The sequence below is a fragment of the Anoplopoma fimbria genome, chromosome 8 (assembly GCF_027596085.1).
Source record: "Anoplopoma fimbria isolate UVic2021 breed Golden Eagle Sablefish chromosome 8, Afim_UVic_2022, whole genome shotgun sequence".
Lineage (NCBI taxonomy): Eukaryota > Metazoa > Chordata > Actinopteri > Perciformes > Anoplopomatidae > Anoplopoma > Anoplopoma fimbria.
Genome location: NC_072456.1, coordinates 20,122,758 through 20,141,604, shown reverse-complemented (window position 1 = coordinate 20,141,604; position 18,847 = coordinate 20,122,758). Strand labels below are relative to the sequence as shown.

Below are 18,847 nucleotides of genomic sequence, written 5' to 3'. Positions count from 1 at the left end.
ATTGGAAGGTAACTTCTGTGAATGAGCCACATGAAATATATATATTAATATATTACATTCAGGAAGGTTGACCACAAATAACCAATTATACAGTACCAGTGAAAAGTTTAACCACACCTTCTCATTCAACTAGATTTTAGATCTGACATAGTAAATACTCACCTGAACCTGTGTATTCCTGATACCCATGCAGATGGATGGATTATTAAACCCCCTTATTCCTCATATTATCTGTGTAGTCTGTACTGTTTATCTAAGAAAATACTTTTCCACAACATAAACTGTGTGGTCATTTAAACACTAAATCTAGAATATGAAACATGTAGGCACAAAACTGAAATATTTGTCTGAAAACTAGATTTTAGATCTGACATACAGTACCAGTCAAAAGTTTGGACACACCTTCTCATTCAATGGTTTTTCTTTATTTTTATTTTTTTCTACATTGTAGATTAATATTGAAGACATCCAAACTATGAAGGAACACATATGGAATTATGTGGTAAACAAACAAATGCTCAACAAACCAGAATATGTTTTATATTTTAGATTCTTCAGAGTAGTTGAATGAGAAGGTGTGTCCAAACTTTTGACTGGTACTGTATATTAAGTAATAATAAAAGAGCTATTAGTCTGTCTGATTGTTTGTAATAATAACATAATATTGGAAGGCAACTTCTGTGAATGAGCCCTATGAAATGTCAGCTGGTCAATAGCAAGCTCACAGTCAGTGGAGAAGAGCAGTGGGATATATTACATTCAGGAAGGTTGACTATTCATTTGGAACCCCACAAATAACCAATTATATGTTGATGCAGTTGTTGGTAAAACACTCTTTTTATACAAATACAGCAAACATAATTAAAAGCTTGTTTTACTCTTTAAAAAAATAAGAAAGAAGCAAATCCATGCTGAGATTTTTATTCAAGTCTCAACTAAGTCATAGAAATGCTTTAACAATTTACATAGCACTAAAAACACCTGTTGTATGCTTATGACAGGAAAATGTCAAAATAGGCTGCAGCTACAAGAGATCTCAATAGCTTTTAAGGGCAGTTTTCAATCTGTACAGTTATTCCATTTATTAAGCAAGTTACTGAAAGCAGACACTATGGGGAGACGAGAGTGCAAGGTGTTTAACTCCACAGCAATTATTATTTTAGACAAAACTGTAAATTCCAATATTTGCAAACAAGGCTATAAAAAAAGTAGGTGGACCTTGGTTGTAAAACAGTTTTAAGTGACTCAATCAATGGCTTTACATTTCAGACTGGATTAACTGGATCAAGACCAGATAATTACAAAAAATATATACTTAACATAAAAGACTCACAAATAGTACTTTACCACTCTCACAATGTCATACACACAGACAAGAGGCCTTTGTGATATTTTGTAGACTTTATAAAATATTTTAGCCAACAGATGTAAGGGCTGCACAAAATCTTCCAAGCGAAAAAATTAACGGCATGGCTCCAATTTCCCACGAATATTATTGAAGTGTTATCTCGTACTACCCCACGTTAAATTCCGGTTAGAAGTGCTTTAAGTGTAATCATTCCATATACATACGGCGTAAAAGATCAAAATGAGAGTTTGTGTGGTGGAAAGAACAAAGTAGCCAGAAGCAGGAGAACAGGGTGAAGATCCAGGACGGGCCGAGTGTCGTATAAAATAAAAAGTACATTTTCAGAAATAAAAAGGAGTTCCCACAGCGCCACAAACTACCACGCTAATAAGCTTTCCTTTTTGTGATAAATAATGGACCAAACAGTTTGAGCAACAGGGCCTTCTGGTTTGATGTCATTATGGTACAAAATATCCAAAACATCAACATTGACGTTACAGATACTGTAGGAAACGCTGGGTGTGTGTCGTGATGTTGGAGGGCCAGGAACACTGTATGACGTCAAACTAAGAGGCCACCATCTTTAGCACTTGGTCCACTGCAGTGGTGGTTAAGGGTCTTTCAGCTTTCTACAGCGGCTGGTTCCATCTCTGCAGAGATGGACTTGTCCACTTCTTCATTCGTGTGAAGATTTGGTTCAGCAGGGCTGTCTGGGCTTTGTCTAAACAGAGTACATAACCAGTCACACTCACTACTGTGCTTAAATTGTGATTAATATAGCATATATCATGTAAATTGCCCATGACAATTACATGTAGAGCAAAGATGCTGTATACAGCTTCACATAGAGTGTTTACCTGATTGGACTTGAAGCAGTATCATCATTGTTCTCCTCATGGGCAGGTGATTTCGGATTTTCTTCTACCTCCATATCATCTTTTTTCTGTTCTGATTCCCCATTCACCGGAGTGGAGTCTAGAAAATGTGAATGTAGATTAAAATATGAATAATACAAATAAAATGGAGGCAATATCAAACCAGATGGAGTCTAGATCCAAGGTGTGACTTTTTACCTGTGTTTTTCGTCTCCTTTTCATCATCTTCTGCTTCCTTGTCCTCTGTTTGAGGTTTAGCTGCCATCTCGTTCTTTCCCACAAAGCGAACTTTTAACTTGTTGTAGACCTCAGTAGCTTTCACCATGACTGCATTGCTGGCTTTATAACGCCGAATCTATTTTGTCCACAACAACAACAAAAAACATGAAAGAAGTTGCAAATAGCGACGAGCATTTAAATGAAAAAGAAATACAGTACTGCACTGAAAACCCTGATTATAAGACAAAACAACAAGGTATGCCTACATACCACATTTACCATACTGTAAATGCACATTCAAGGGATTTCAAATAAACATTTCAAATAAAATAAAATAAATCAATAAAACTAGAAAAGTAAAGTAACCACATTTATATGGGGTTATTACAAAAAACACAGAAGACATGTGAGACTACAGTGTCCTGTTCATTTTTTGTTACAATGTATCATCTCTAAGAGAAGCAGAATTAAGCAGTGTATAAGTCTATTGTCCACCAATCACAAAAAAGTAACTGGTAACTTTCAGAGACTCCACTTCACAAGTGTAGGTGTAATTTCTGGAAAATAACAGTTATACTCTGACTAATGCAGTATACGCAACAACAAAAAGTACATTTCAGTTTAAAAATAAGGACACTACGTCATGAATAAATATATTTTTTTACATAACATAACTGTGGGTCATCCTGTCTTCATGCAAAATGAGATTACAAAAATAAATAAGAAGGATCGTCAAAGAATAGTCAAGAAAACGCACCTTTTTTAGAGTGGCAATAACTTCAGCGTTCTTATGGAGGATCTGGCTGGTGACGGGCACAGCTGCAAGTTCATCCAGGGCTTGTAGACAACGGTCTATGTCCTACAAACACACAAATACATAATATTTCAGTTTTATACCTGGCAGAAAAACACAGAAAAATGGGAAACTGCATTTAATCAAAATCCTAGATGTCACTTACCGGGTTGTCCACTTTGAGTGCAAACTTTATATCAGTGTGGAGTTTCTGTAGCTTTTCTTCTGGCGATGACTCTGCATATAGACACAGAAAGTAAGAGTCATGATTCTGTGCTGAATTGCTACTTTTCCTCTCACAAAAACAAGCATAATTGAGCATTCTGGGAATATGTCCACCTGTTGCTCAGTATGACTGTATTAAACACTTACCCCTTTTCTTTTCCACTTTCTTCTCTGGCGGCCTCTCTGGTTTGCGTTTGGGCTTTTCAGGCTTAGACCTGAGAGAGAGAGAGAGAGAGAGAGAGAGAGAGAGAGAGAGAGAGAGAAGGAACTCTGTGATCTGTGTACATTACATTTTAATTAGGCTCTTCTAATGAGTTTTGCATACCATAGTTCTTTCCCCCCATTGTGGACTCACCTCGCTCGAGACTTCTCTTCTGACCGTCTGGTTTTCTTTTCTTTTAGCTCTTTCTCCTTCCTTTCTTTTCTCTCCTTCTCTTTCTTTATTCTCGCCTTCTTCTGGTTGTCGGGCTTCTTGGATGACTTCTTAGCCTTTAGATGGGAAAAGCACAAGTCTCATGTGTCAATGGCACCTAGAGTCACCTGCAGTCCTATTGCTTAGAATAAAACTAAACATAAGACATATTTCTGTGTCTGTACCTCAGTTGGTGCTGGAGAGTCAGAGTCCGAGGGTGCAGGGATCGGGGCCGGAGGGGGTTTCTTGGACTTCTTCAATGGGTGCTCATCTACACCTTCATCTGAGCTACTGTTGCTGTCACTGTCGCCCCCTTTTTTACCCTTATCTTTGTCTTTGTCTTTTTTCTTTTGCTCGTCCTCCTCCTTCTCTCGCTCACGTAGCCTGCGGAGCTCCTCCGCCTCCTCCTTTTTCCGGCGCTCCTCCAGCTCTCGTCTGCGTTCCTCGTCTCGTTTCTTCCATTCACTGATGCGGTCGGTGCCACTGTCACTGTGAAAAAAACAGAGCAACCATTATGCTCCTCAGAATTCACATTACATATATATAATATGTAGGGCATCAACAGGAAAACTTTTTTGTTGAGGAGCCTAACCTGTCGCTGTCGGAGGAGGATGAGGGTGCTCGTTTTGTCGGAGGGGGTTTGGGTTTCCGTGCACGGGGCTTTGGTGCTGGCTTCTCTGTGGGTGGGGAAAGAAAAAAAAGCACTGAGAACTTTTACATGAGCAAAACGAAGAGCATAACATCTTTACATCAATATCACACAACATTTATCTCTAGAATTGTGGATAAAGCTGAAATTGATCAATCCTATCTTAAACAGGACTGAACCCACACCTTTCTTGCGTGCCTGTGGGGCCTTCCGTGGCGGTGGATCTGACTCTGATTCAGACTTTGAGGCAGAGTGGGATTCAGAGCCAGACAAAGCCGGTCTAGGCTTCTCATCCTCTGAGTCGCTGTCAGCTACTTTCTTCTCTGATCCCGAACCTGAGTTTGAGTCGGAGCCAGACGAAGCCTTCTGCAACATCACAGAGAGAAAGGGGAAGAGTTGGAGATGAATGAAGAATTTACAACCTGCTAAAAAAATCATTAAAAGTAATAAAACTTTCAAAACGTAGGGGGGCTGATGGGTCACCTTTTTCTTCCCTCTGCCTCCTGCTTTCTTTCCACCGCGTCCACCAGCTTTCTTCTCTGGAGTAAAATCCTGTTGGAAAAAAAAAAAACAATTAATAATTATGGGCTGTTTAGCCTCAACCAACAATCATACCATGTTTTGTGTATCTATGTGTGTAATAACCTGGTCGCTGTTCTTGCCAGACTCAGAGTCTGAGGGCGTGGGTTCTGATTCAGAGGGGGATCCACTCTCTTCATTTCGGTCACTGGATGAGCCGCGAGCCTTTTTCGGAGGGGGAGGCCGCTAAAAAAACCAACACATGCATTCAAATAGAACAATTGAACTTTATCAACTATCTCACTGAAGCTCTTTTTCATACATAGTTGCTTGTCTCAGTCAAACAATCTGACCTGTCAAACTTGCACTCAAGCCCTGCATAGGAATTTTATTAGTCAGAGCTAATTATTGCTTTTGTGATTGCTACTCCTGATATAAAAGGAAGCTGCCAGTAAATAATGGCCTTTTGGGATACATCCTGTTTTCATTCATACATTAGCAGACAAATCAGTCAATACATAAGCATTGCTAACTGTTATGCTAACTTTGGTGCTGGTTGTATATAGTGTGGAAAGTGCAGCTCTTTTGGAGCCATAATTGTGACAGAGAATGCTTTTTTCCATTAAGCTTAACAACATAGTTATAGTGAATGCTTTATAAGCAAAGTCACTTTAAAGCCTGTTTAGTTGAAGCAGTAATTAATTTCCACTGACAGCAAAATGTTATATCAATTACCTTAGCAGGTGGTGGTTTTCGCTTCACTCCTCCACCCTTTCCTTGGTCTTCACTCCCAGAATCGGAGTCAACATCGCTTCCTGAGTCTACTTTCTGAGGCACCGGGGCTTCTTCTTCATCGTCATCCTCATCACTTCCTCCTCCAGCGTTGTTGGCCTCGCTGTCAGATGAGCTGGCAGGCTGCAAAAACAAACCATGACAAGATTAATACAATTTTTTTTTTACCTTTCCTTGACCGTTAGCCTTAGACAGAGAAATCAAACATTTGGACAGAGATGCAGCAATGATCCCTGGTAAGAATTGAATATTAAATGTTGCAGTTGGCATCACACCTTAAACTGCTGGGCATCAGGACACCCTAGTTTGAACTGCAGCATTTTAATAAAAAGACAAGACAAGTTAATTTGTAGCTTTCAACAACAAGGCAAATCAAATTGCTTCAAAAGTTACTTGTCTAGCAGAGACCTGCATGTGAGTTCTAAAACAATGGAAATAAAAATCTAATTCTGGAGCAAAAATTGAGCATGAATGATTAGGTTTCATATTTTAATTTAACTTCAAAGTCCACATTTACAGTGTATTTAAGAGTACGAGTTAATGTTAAACTGTGGATGCTTCGGGATTTAGACATCAGGGCGACTTACTGCAGGCGGGGCGCTGTAAGAGGCATGTGGATTGTTCTGGATCTCCCATAAACCTTCATTGAATCCCTTCCTTTTGTTGGACTTTCCATAGCGTTCGCTGTACTTTTCATAGGCAAACAGGTCCTTTGCTGAGAGGAATGCTCTGTGAAGCAGTGAGATAAAAGAAAATGTTATTATCGCAAAAAAAAGGTTAGACCTTTACACTGACTTGAGACTTTAGAAGAGCAGCTTGTGCCACCTAGTGATGGATTAATATACTGCAGGTGCCATCTTGTCAAACAGATGGCGTCTGATTCCAGATCAGACATATCAACACATCTCCCAAAAGCATACTGCACATTCACACTGAAAGAAGTCAATGGTTAACAGTGAACCTTCAGAAGAGAATAAAGCTTAAAAGAGGAGAATGACAAGCAACTGTGTCAAATAAAAGTAGTGATTTGTGTTTGCTCTTAAAGAGGATATCATTCCATTAAACTATGCCTGACAACATCAAAACAAACACTATACATGAGTGATGAATTCCACTAAACTTTGCATTTAAATGTCTTCCTCTTGAATGGATAAAAAAAAGCTAAATCCATTGATAGTCATTTAAAGTGTAAACAGGTCTGTGCATCCCAATAACTTTGTCTCTAACAACTGATAATTACAGTACTGTACTCACGTTTCATGCGTCCCAAAGAAGAAAATAGGGATTTTATTAGGAGGTGGTTTCACTGCCCCATCAGCCACATCTTCAATCTGTAAACAAGCAAAGACTTTCAAGTGGCAAATAAAATAAAAAAAACAGAAAATCTGGGATGCAAACATGGTGGAAGAATGTGTTGATGTTTATAATCTCATGAAAACAAAACAATGCAACGTTGAACTCACACAAAATGTACAGTACCAGTCAAAAGTTTGGACACACCTTCTCATTCAACTACTTTGAAGAATCTAAAATATAAAACATATTCTGGTTTGTTGAGCATTTGTTTGTTTACCACATAATTCCATATGTGTTCCTTCATAGTTTGGATGTCTTCAATATTAATCAACAATGTAGAAAAAAATAAAAATAAAGACAAACCATTGAATGAGAAGGTGTGTCCAAACTTTTGACTGGTACTGTATGTCAGATCTAAAATCTAGTTTTCAGACAAATATTTCAGTTTTGTGCCTACATGTTTCATATTCTAGATTTAGTGTTTAAATGACCACACAGTTTATGGTGTGGAAAAGTATTTTCTTAGATAAACAGTACAGACTACACAGAGAATATGAGGAATAAGGGGGATTAATAATCCATCCATCTGCATGGGTAACAGGAATACACAGGTTCAGGTGAGTATTTACTATGTCAGATCTAAAATCTAGTTTTCAGACAAATATTTCAGTTTTGTGCCTACATGTTTCATATTCTAGATTTAGTGTTTAAATTACCACACAGTTTATGTTGTGGAAAAGTATTTTTTTAGATAAACAGTACAGACTACACAGAGAATATGAGGAATAAGGGGTTTAATAAAAATAAAAAATAAAGAAAAACCATTGAATGAGAAGGTGTATCCAAACTTTTGACTGGTACTGTATGTCAGATCTAAAATCTAGTTTTCAGACAAATATTTCAGTTTTGTGCCTACATGTTTCATATTCTAGATTAAGTGTTTAAATGACCACACAGTTTATGGTGTGGAAAAGTATTTTCTTAGATAAACAGTACAGACTACACATAGAATATGAGGAATAAGGGGGTTTAATAAAAATAAAAACCATTGAATGAGAAGGTGTGTCCAAAGTTTTAACTGGCACTGTATGGACGTGTGGTATCTTCACGTTAAGTGGAGGGATTCTTATACACACACACACACAAATGATAATTGCAATTATCTCCAACGTCATTCACAAAATATCGGTAGCTTTGCTGCAGTTTTAACCACAGGCCAACAGCATCTCGTGCACATTCCGCTGCTCGTGCATTGCTCGTGCAGCCCCACAGGTATGCAGTGATGTATGTACAGTGAGTGATAGGTGTCCATGTTAAGACACACGGAGCCTGCTCCGGCGTCCCGTGCAGAGCGGCTCATCCCCTCCGCCCCTCCGGCTGCTGCTAACGTTAGTTGCTTACCCTGGCTGGCCAGTGGGGGTACCCCTTCATTTTGGCGAAGACCAGGTCTCCGGGCTGGAAGTTGTGCGGCATTGCCCCGCTCTTCAGTGCAGCCTGGGCTTTACAAAGTGTTCGGCCGCGTAGCCTTCTCTGTGCCTCCCTTCTTTCGCTTCTTTTTCAGGTCGACACGAAACCTGGAAACGATGGGGTTAGCTAGCAAGCTAACAGTGTAGTAGCGTTACCGCGAGAAGAGACGGCGGAGGGAAGATAGCAGCAGCGCTCCGGGCACTTCCGGTGAAGCGACGTTTTCACCCTTCAAAATAAAAGGGGTTTTCTACTCGATACAAACAAGAAGAATTGTTGTTAAATGTCAATACAATATATTTCTTTATAAAAAAAAAGGTCAAAAAAGGTCACAAAATTTGTTGAAATTCTATCCAATTATAAATGTTAGGATAGTATACTATATCAATGTAGGAGCTATTTATTTGATTTAAATATTTCGGTTTTTTATTCATAATAAGTATTACATTTTTTATTATTAAATGTTTGATTATTTAGGTTAGACTATAGATTTCTTTATAGAAAAAGGTCACAAAATCTGTTGAAATTCTATATAATATTAAATGTTTGATTATTTAGGTTACACTATTATTTAGGTTAGACTACTCGATACAAAAAACATTGTAATTAAATGTCAATACAATAAAAAAAGATTTCTTTATAAAAAAATACTATATCACAAGCTATTTGTTGAAATTCTATCCAATTATAAATGTTAGGATAGTATACTATATCAATGTAGGAGCTATTTATTTGATTTAAATATTTCGTTTTTTATTCATAATAAGTATTACATTTTTATTTTATTAAATGTTTGATTATTTTTTTATTGTATAATATGTTTTATTTATTATCTGTCTATATGTAGTTGAGCTGCTGCAACAATATTATGTTTGATTATTTAAATTCTATTTCCTATATCAATGTACGAGCTATTTATTTGATTTAAATATTTCTTTTTTTTTTATTCCATTTTTATTTTTATTTATTTTTATTGTATAATATGTTTTATTTATTATCTGTCTATGGGGATCAATAAAGGAATATAATAATAAATAATTATTTAAATTCTATCCAATTATAAATGTTAGGACAGTATGCATTAAATATTAAATGTTTGATTATTTAGGTTAGACTATTATTTAGGTTAGACTACTCGATACAAAAAACATTGTTATTAAATGTCAATACAATAGATTTCTTTATAAAAAAAGGTCACAAAATTTGTTGAAATTCTATCCAATTATAAATGTTAGGACAGTATACAATATCAATGTAGGAGCTATTTATTTGATTTAAATATTTCGTTTTTTTATTCATAATAAGTATTAAATATTAAATGTTTCATTATTTAGGTTAGACTACTCGATACAAAAAACATTGTAATATGTCATTAAATTACAATCATATATTTTTAAAATAAAATAAACCAATCTCTGTTGATTTTAACACTCAAAGTGAATACAAATTAAATTATTACAACAATATCCAATATCAATGTAGGAGCTATTTCTTTGATAATATTATTTAGTTATTTTATTAATAATAAGTATTGTTTTATTATTTTAGATGTTTGATTTGTTAGGTTAGATATTTTTTACATATTTAGATAGCTTTTTCTTTTGATAGTCATTCGTTTAGTTTAATTATATTTGTTGTTGTTTCAGTTTAGCTTTTGTTTGTTTAGTTTATGAATTGGGTAACATTGTGGGCAAAAGAATTCATGAGAAACACAGAATCCTGTATGGAGGATGCATTCTTTTGCCTGCGTAAACCACAAACCCATGGTGCATCAGTGGCCCTTTGGTTTAAGTTTGTTTAAGATTTTTCGGACAAATGGCCACTACAATCATCATAAAATTAGGCCTACATGTCACATGATGTAGGACCTCAATCACCATCCAGAATAAGTGAAGCAGTATGTGCAGATAACACAGAGCTACTTTCTTGTACCTCCACATTTGAATATACTGTTGAAACTCATTTGCAAACTCAACCCAGCACCTTGCTGCACGGTACAAAGTGTATCTACTTGTACAAATGTACCATGTACTACTTTGGCATAATCTTTGTAGAGAGTACATTCATTACATCCTAGAATTAAAACGCAATCCTAATTAATGGTTTTGGTTCCTGTGCCCAATTGGCTCAATGTAAAGTATTGGGGTTACATATATTAATTATACTATATAAAATAGAATCAACTCCCATAAGTTCCAGTGTCATAATACACATTACACAAACATTGTGCTCTATAAAGTAAATTCAGAACGTAAAAAAAAAAAAATTCAGCTGTTACTGACCTTTCCTCCAACCACTTTGATTGGACTATCAGTATTATACAGTACCAGTCAAAAGCTTGGACACACCTTCTCATTCAGCTACTTTGAAGAATCTAAAATATAAAACATATTCTGGTTTGTTGAGCATTTGTGTGTTTACCACATAATTCCATATGTGTTCCTTCATAGTTTGGATGTCAATATTAATCTACAATGTAGAAAAAAATAAAAATAAAGAAAAACCATTGAATGAGAAGGTGTGTCCAAACTTTTGACTGGTACTGTATAAAAATGGTAAAAATGTACACACAGAAAATAAACTGGGGAAACACATATAGAAACTACAAACAAGTTTTCAAGGCATTGTAGATTAAAATTACTTTTTTTATTCCAAGAAATGTCACATAAGTATTTCTTTAAAATTCTTAAACTGAATGCATACATTCAAAATGTATTTAATTATGTAAAGTAACTGACTTTTGTTCTCCAAAGTAAATAATCCTTCTATGTCCTACCGGATACACAATCCTTCATTGTTGTGAGAAGCTTCACTGATCCGGATGAAGCAGCCTGATCGTCTCCATGCGATACGACGACCAAAGCGGAAGACCCGCCTTCCTTTCCTATCCACCCAATGACAGGTCATAAAGCAGAAGGCTGCGTTGACCTCCCCCCGGATTCACCTCTAATGAGAAGCCATGTTTCGGTCTTTGAGACGCGTCCAGCAGTTTAACTGCAACCTCCTGACTTTACAAAGAGTCAGCGTTAACTCTAGACTGCACGTCTGCACGTCCAGAATGGCCAGCTCGGAGTACCGGATCGAGCGGGACACTTTCGGTGAGCTCAAGGTCCCAGCTGACAAGTACTACGGGGCCCAGACTGTCAGATCCACCATGAACTTCAAAATAGGGGGACCAAGTGAGAGAATGCCAATCCAAGTGATCAAGGCCTTTGGTATCCTGAAGAGGGCTGCTGCTGAGGTGAACAAGGAGTTCGGCCTGGACCCAAAGATAGCAGACGCAATCATCCAGGCTGCAGATGAGGTTTCAGCTGGCAAACTGGATGATCATTTCCCTCTGGTGGTGTGGCAGACTGGATCTGGGACTCAGAGCAACATGAACGTCAATGAGGTGATCAGCAACAGAGCTATTGAGATCCTGGGAGGAAAACTAGGCTCCAAGGATCCCGTCCACCCCAACGATCACGTCAATAAGAGCCAGAGCTCCAACGACACCTTCCCCACCGCCATGCACATCGCCACAGCCACAGAGGTCCACCACGTCCTGCTGCCCGGCCTGCAGACCCTGCACGCCGCTCTGGCCGCCAAGTCCGAAGAGTTCAAAGATATCATCAAGATTGGGCGCACGCACACCCAGGATGCAGTGCCGCTCTCGCTGGGACAGGAGTTCAGCGCTTATGTCCAGCAGGTGAAGTACAGCATTGAGAGGGTGAAGGCGGCCATGCCCAGGGTGTACGAGCTGGCGGCTGGAGGCACAGCAGTGGGGACGGGACTCAACACCCGCATCGGCTTTGCTGAGAAAGTGGCCTCCACTGTTGCTTCTCTCACAGGCCTGCCGTTTGTGACCGCTCCAAATAAGTTTGAAGCTCTGGCGGCCCACGATGCCCTGGTGGAGCTGAGTGGAGCGTTGAACACGGTGGCTGTCAGCATGATGAAGATTGCCAACGACATTCGATTCTTGGGGTCAGGACCTCGCTCAGGCCTGGGGGAGCTCATCTTACCAGAGAACGAACCAGGAAGCAGCATCATGCCGGGCAAGGTGAACCCCACCCAGTGCGAGGCCATGACCATGGTCGCCGCCCAGGTGATGGGAAACCACGTGGCTGTCACCATCGGAGGCAGCAACGGACACTTTGAGCTCAACGTCTTCAAGCCCATGATGGTCAAGAACGTGCTGAACTCGGCTCAACTGCTCGGACACGCGTCCGTCTCCTTCACCAACAACTGCGTGGTGGGCATCGAGGCCAACGTGGAGAGGATCAACAAGCTCATGAACGAGTCTCTCATGCTGGTCACCGCACTCAACCCGCACATCGGTTATGACAAATCGGCCCTCATCGCCAAGACGGCTCACAAGAAGGGCTCCACGCTGAAGGCCGTGGCCGTGGAGCTGGGCTACCTGACCGAGGAGCAGTTTGACCAGTGGGTGAAGCCCAGCGAAATGCTGGGGCCAAAGTGAAGTCTGACAACACAAGAAACACTACGAAACGAAGAAAACACCTTTTTGTAGTCTGAGAAAAGACTACTCACAATTATGTCAAAGAGGTTGAACTGTATGAAACAAACATGGAGATCCTGAACATCTCATCGCTTAATTAAAATTTGAGAATTCTGTTGCTGTTGTTTGATGCAGCTTCTTACTCTGTTTTGCATACTGGAATTCACCCATTTGAATGAGACAGTGTAAAATGTGTGTCTTTGTTTACCAACTTTTTAAAGTCTTAAATACTTTTTGACTATTAGTTGGTACCTTCAGAGTAGTTCAGATGTTCAAACTGTGCCATCCCAAATGATTTATCATGGACTACTGTACCTTGTGTCCTTTGGTTTACAGTATGTGTGCCATTTGTGCAGCGTCCCAGTTCAATTAAAAAAAATGTATTCATTTAAAAACTAAGCTTTTGCATTGCATACGGTTCCTGCCTTTTTTTTCTTCATAATTATAATTTCTTACACACATGCACACGTAATTTAAATGTATGTTATTTCAGCTGATCTGCTCACAAGGATGTTTGCAAAGTGAGACAAACAAACACAGAAGATATGCGTTTACTCAAATCCTTTATTTTATACACCAGGGATTAAAACATTAGAATGAGTGACAATTTAAGGATTTTAATTTTAAATATATGAAACTCGCAACAAACAAAAAAAAATGTGGTGTGCAAGACAAGTGAAAAACAAAACGACCAATTGGTCCTCCTCTATTTGGTCCAGCTGACCTTGGGAATATCATAATGCTCTGTCAGAGTGTCCAGGTGGCGATTGAAATCCTGTAAATGAAAGAAAAATAACGATAGATATTTACATTTTTGCCGATATTTCTTTATAAATCTGAAATCATTGCAGATGCAATGTATGTTCTTTATACATCATTATATCTTTCATTTTAAATTACATTTATATATACTGTTTTGATCACCCAAAAGAATTTGAATGGATAAATGTGTCAAGTCTGAATTAACAAGCTGGACCAGATGGTGCAATGCCAGGCCGGACATGACTTACCTCCACTCTGAGTTTGTGTGTCTTTGAGGCTTTGTTCAAAATCCTCTCCATTTGCTTTAGGGAAAGAGGGAAAGAATGATTGCAAAAATTAACTTTAAATAGATACACATTAATCACTTTCGACTTAGGCACACTGTAAACACCTTGCAAAACACATCACTATCAGGATTCTACAAAACAGCCACACTATTCAAACACCTTAAACACAAGAAGAGTATAGGTCTTACTATTTGTGAGAGGCAGTGAAAATAGCTGAGGTTTTGAAAATAAAACCGTGATCAATAAATCATGCTTAAAACTTCCTTAATACTATGAAATGATTGCAATGGCCTGATGCAGCTGGAAATATTATAAGCATAGAAAGATCTGATGTTCATGAGCACTAAATGTTATGGTGCTTCATCATGTGTATGCACCGCTATACATTATATCGCAACAAACACTTTAAACATGAACTTTGTCCTTTCGGAGGAAAAGGAACTGATAAACATTTTTATTACATGATGTAAGGAATTATAAAACAGCCTATGAAACATGATTAACAATACCTGAGCTAACAAATCTATTTTGAAATAATTCCAGGTTTGGATTACTCTACTGTGTTAAGATTTAAATTGAACAGTCTCTCAGTGATATTTTCAAAATAATCCGCACTTTGGTGGAACAGAAAAGTTCAAACAGCACATAAGTTAACAATCGATAAACCATATGGATAATTTTGTGATTGTGGTTCCACTGCAGCATTGATGGTTGTGAAGCTAAGAGCACAACATCTTAAATTTGCCCAACTGTTTGCCTGGAAAGTCGCCTTTCAAAAAAAGTATTTTGGATTTTGTGTTTTTTTTTTTGCGTACGTTTTTAATGCTTGTTATTATAACATTTCCTCTGTGTAAATCCGACCACCGGTGGGAAATGGTTTTGTCATTCTGGGTTTTGTGTCATAGTATGGCCCCTAATACTAAGAAGGCATTGTGATGGTTCAGACCTCTGGTAGAGCTTTTTGGCTAATATAGTAAATATATCACCTCTGCTGAATTTAACCTCTACAGTATATTACAACTTACTGCAGCTCTTTAATGCTGGACAACTCTAACTTACCCTCTTCTCTTGCATCTTGTCAAAGGCAATTTGTGCCGGTGTCCTTCTGTCAACATATTCTTTGTTGCTTTTCATCTCCTCATCGTTCTGACTGGCGTTGAACTGCTCCAAGCGACTCTTACTCTCTTTATCCTTCTTCTTCTTCCTGAAAAACGACATGTAAGGCCCAGTTAGTTGACAAGAGGCCACTAAACAATGGTCTGCATAGTCCATGAAATACAAAAAACTGGTCATGTGCCCTTATATGTGTGTATGTATGTATATGTGTGTGTGTGTGTGTGTGTGTGTGTGTGTGTGTGTGTATATGTGTGTGTGTGTATGTGTGTGTGTATGTATGTATGTATGTATGTATGTATGTATGTATGTATGTATGTATGTGTGTGTGTGTGTGTGTGTGTGTGTGTATGTATGTATGTATGTATGTATGTATGTATGTATAGATGTGTATGTATGTATGTATGTGTGTGTGTGTGTGTGTGTGTGTGTGTGTTGTGTGTGTGTGTGTGTTCAAGAAATTAATATTCAAACTGTAGTTGTATCCATCTACATATGTACTTATGTTGTTGAGGTGTCCAAGTTGTACTTTTTAAGACGTACTGTCTCAATTAATCCTTGTAAACGTGAACGTAACACTGTTGTTCTATTAGCATAATAAGCTAACATTAGCATCGTCTGAATACCAGGCTCTTCAGTCAGTTACGACTGTTTGTTGAGAGTATTTTCCTCGACTCGTCGTCTTTCACTTGTTTTGTTTACCCAAACAGCACAGGACTTACTTCTTTCCAGCTGAAACGCTCCCCACACCCTTCAGTTTCAGGGTGCTCTTCTGGGCCGCTGCGTACTCCGACATCTTCCAGAAGCTGTGACGCGTCTTCTTCTGCTTTGTTATTAAAGTAGCAGGCACACGTGCGGCGGTGCTGCCACCTGGCGGTTCAAAGTGGTAAATGTCTCCGCCGGCGTGCAGTGCGTCCGCCCGACCAGAGGGGGGCGGTAGATACACGAAGAAGAAAACGGAAGTTGAAAGGGACTATGAATGTCAAACTGTAGCATGGTGGGCTGCGTTTTCTAGTAACCTACATTACAAATATGTCAGGCTACAGTTTATTTAGGATAGCCACGTTAACAAAATGCATCACAACCAACGCTGCAACGTCGCTGTGCAGGACGAACGTGTTAAACAGAATACAGACATGTGGATATGCTAAGAAAGTTGGTGAGTAAATAGTACATGTAATGTTATCTTATGTATGCATATGTTGTTCAATGCCAATTGTAAACTAGTTGTGGTTACTCCCACTTAAATCAACCGTGTTTGCATATGCAATTATATACAGTACCAGTCTTGGACACATCTTCTCATTCAATGGTTTTTCTTTATTTTTATTTTTTTCTACATTGTTGATTAATATTGAAGACATCCAAACTATGAAGGAACACATATGGAATTATGTGGTAAACAAACAAATGCTCAACAAACCAGAATATGTTTTATATTTTAGATTCTTCAAAGCAGTTGAATGAGAAGGTGTGTCCAAACTTTTGACTGGTACTGTATCTATTCACAGTTCGTCCACCCACTTAAAGCAACTGTGTTTGCATATGTAATTATATAATTCTTAATGACAAAATGTCAGTGGCTTATTTTCTATTCTCACTAAACTCATGTCTCCATTACAAATATGTCTCTTTGCAGCGGCCAAAGGGAAAGGTAAAGGCATGGTGAAAGAAGATCTGAAAGGCCCGGAGGTGTGTAAAGACCCTGTCAGACTGACTTCTTATGCAGTAGGAGTAAACATCCTGAAGCAAGGAGAAGACCCCCATCTGAAGCCCCCTGATCAATATCCAGAGTGGTGAGTGCACACATTTCTTTTTTTTTCTATTGCTTTCTCCCATCATAATTTAGGACAAACTCTTTTTGCATTATGGAAAAAGTATTTTCCCCCTTTTTCAAGAGAAAAGCTGGACACATGACACTAAAATCCTCTGCAATACAAATACACTGTGCAATACAATAGTTATAATAGTTTCTATCTGTATATATAATATTTCAGTTACTGTGGATTCTTTACTGTTTTTTACTGTTTTTTTATTGCTCATTTGCTTGTTTATAATACTTATTTTTGATCTTGTTTTTTTACTATGTCTCTTGTTTGCACTATCCTCTATGCTGCTGTAATCCTGTAAATGTCCCCGCTGCGGGACTAATAAAGGATTATCTTATCTTATCTTATCTTATACATTTACAAGTTAATGTTCCCTTCTATAGCAATCACCTGTGCAAATCTTTTAAATAAGGATTGTTACTATATGTTCTCATTTATTTAAGTAAATCCAATCTTTTCGGGCATCGAATGCTGCCTTTCACAAATAATATTGCTCTATACACCTACACAAACTAAATGCAGCCCAAGCTTTAGTTTTTGGATGTTGAATGGTATTCTGGGAAATGCATGAATTTACAAATACACTAGGCTCTCTAGATTGATTATATATTACAGTGAAGAAGAATATATACATTTATATATGGGGGGAAAAAATACTTATTTGCTTTTAATGTTTCTATTTTGTGAGACTGTTTCAGAGAGTTATTGACATAACTGGATGACTAGGTTTAACTCATTACATCAAAGTCCCTGAATGTTTAAACATACTAATAAACGATTCTGGTGTGTCTACACTGATCTGATCCCCCTCGCCTTTTATCTTTCACTCAGGTTGTTCCAGTTGAACCTGGGAGAGCCCAAAAAGCTGCAGGAGCTGGAGTCGGACACCTGGGAATACTGGAAGCGTCTGAGGAAGGAGAACATTTGGCGTTATAACAGACTACATAAAGGGAAGAAGTTTTAGGCCTTCGCCGGACTGACAGAGGGTTTCTTCCCACACGTCGGGTTGCTACAGACTCGGTGGACTGAATTATCTGACATGCTGTTTATGCAGAGCCAGAGTTCAGCTTCCTGGTGAATCATTATCATTAGACCAACACTTTGTCACTTCCGTGTGTTAATACCTGAAAGCTATAAGAAATATCATGTTGGTTATGGTTAAAAAAATAAACATACCGCCAGAGTAAAGCCTCAACAATGCAACTTTCTCAACCAAAAACTGAACATCATACGCATTATTGACCTTGGAAACAGTATTTGGCAAAACAACCTCACCACCAGGTCCATTTGACCGTTGTTCTGGAGCTTTCAGTTGTACGACACAACCGTCTTCAGCAGATGGTACTTAAAGTTGCAATGAATTTGTGGACCTACAAATCTTAAATATCATGCGATAAGATCGAAAGCTCTCAAACTTAGTGGTGAGATTGTTTAGTCAATTTCAATAAGGTAGTTGTATTTGGTTCAGGGTTCCTGCATTGCACTGAATTAGTTTGTACCGGTTCATCTTTTTTTGTTTTTTTTCTATTGCCCATATCTGAAAAGAAATGGCCTGCTCATATTTCCAGAAATGATCATAATGATGTTCCCTATGTTTTTCTTTTCTTTTTGCAAAATCATAAATAAATAGGAATAAGTAAATGTCCTGCCTTTCAATTTGAATGAATGAATATCAGCTTTAATGGTCATGTACTTACATGTACCCTAACCCTAACCCATACAACAAAAGGCTCTGCATTTGAGCCATCCCTTAGAGAGCAGGGCTG

General features: G+C 38.2%; 4 protein-coding genes across 4 annotated transcripts; 2 read left to right on the top strand and 2 right to left on the bottom strand.

Moving 5' to 3' along the window:
- Positions 1-911: 911 nt before the first annotated feature.
- hdgfl2 (HDGF like 2) lies at positions 912-8,797 on the bottom strand. The gene is made up of 16 exons (XM_054603164.1): positions 8,530-8,797; positions 7,087-7,163; positions 6,420-6,561; positions 5,776-5,955; positions 5,167-5,286; positions 5,005-5,073; positions 4,707-4,887; positions 4,465-4,549; positions 4,058-4,361; positions 3,816-3,949; positions 3,608-3,675; positions 3,402-3,472; positions 3,200-3,301; positions 2,422-2,578; positions 2,206-2,323; positions 912-2,069 (listed from the first exon to the last, which is right to left on the bottom strand). Exons 1-16 carry the CDS (start codon positions 8,599-8,601, stop codon positions 1,970-1,972), a joined length of 1,980 nt encoding a protein of 659 aa, XP_054459139.1. The 5' UTR covers positions 8,602-8,797; the 3' UTR covers positions 912-1,969.
- Positions 8,798-11,506: 2,709 nt separating this feature from the next.
- fh (fumarate hydratase) lies at positions 11,507-13,484 on the top strand. The gene has a single exon (XM_054603064.1). It carries the CDS (start codon positions 11,552-11,554, stop codon positions 13,049-13,051), a length of 1,500 nt encoding a protein of 499 aa, XP_054459039.1. The 5' UTR covers positions 11,507-11,551; the 3' UTR covers positions 13,052-13,484.
- Positions 13,485-13,636: 152 nt separating this feature from the next.
- fam32a (family with sequence similarity 32 member A) lies at positions 13,637-16,072 on the bottom strand. Its single transcript, XM_054603139.1, has 4 exons — positions 15,975-16,072; positions 15,199-15,343; positions 14,101-14,154; positions 13,637-13,865 (listed from the first exon to the last, which is right to left on the bottom strand). Exons 1-4 carry the CDS (start codon positions 16,046-16,048, stop codon positions 13,797-13,799), a joined length of 342 nt encoding a protein of 113 aa, XP_054459114.1. The 5' UTR covers positions 16,049-16,072; the 3' UTR covers positions 13,637-13,796.
- A 138-nt stretch (positions 16,073-16,210) lies between these two features.
- Positions 16,211-18,722, top strand: mrpl54 (mitochondrial ribosomal protein L54). Its single transcript, XM_054603308.1, has 3 exons — positions 16,211-16,411; positions 16,892-17,048; positions 17,913-18,722. The coding sequence occupies exons 1-3, from the start codon at positions 16,285-16,287 to the stop codon at positions 18,043-18,045; spliced, it is 417 nt and encodes a 138-aa protein (XP_054459283.1). The 5' UTR covers positions 16,211-16,284; the 3' UTR covers positions 18,046-18,722.
- The last annotated feature ends 125 nt before the right edge of the window (positions 18,723-18,847 follow it).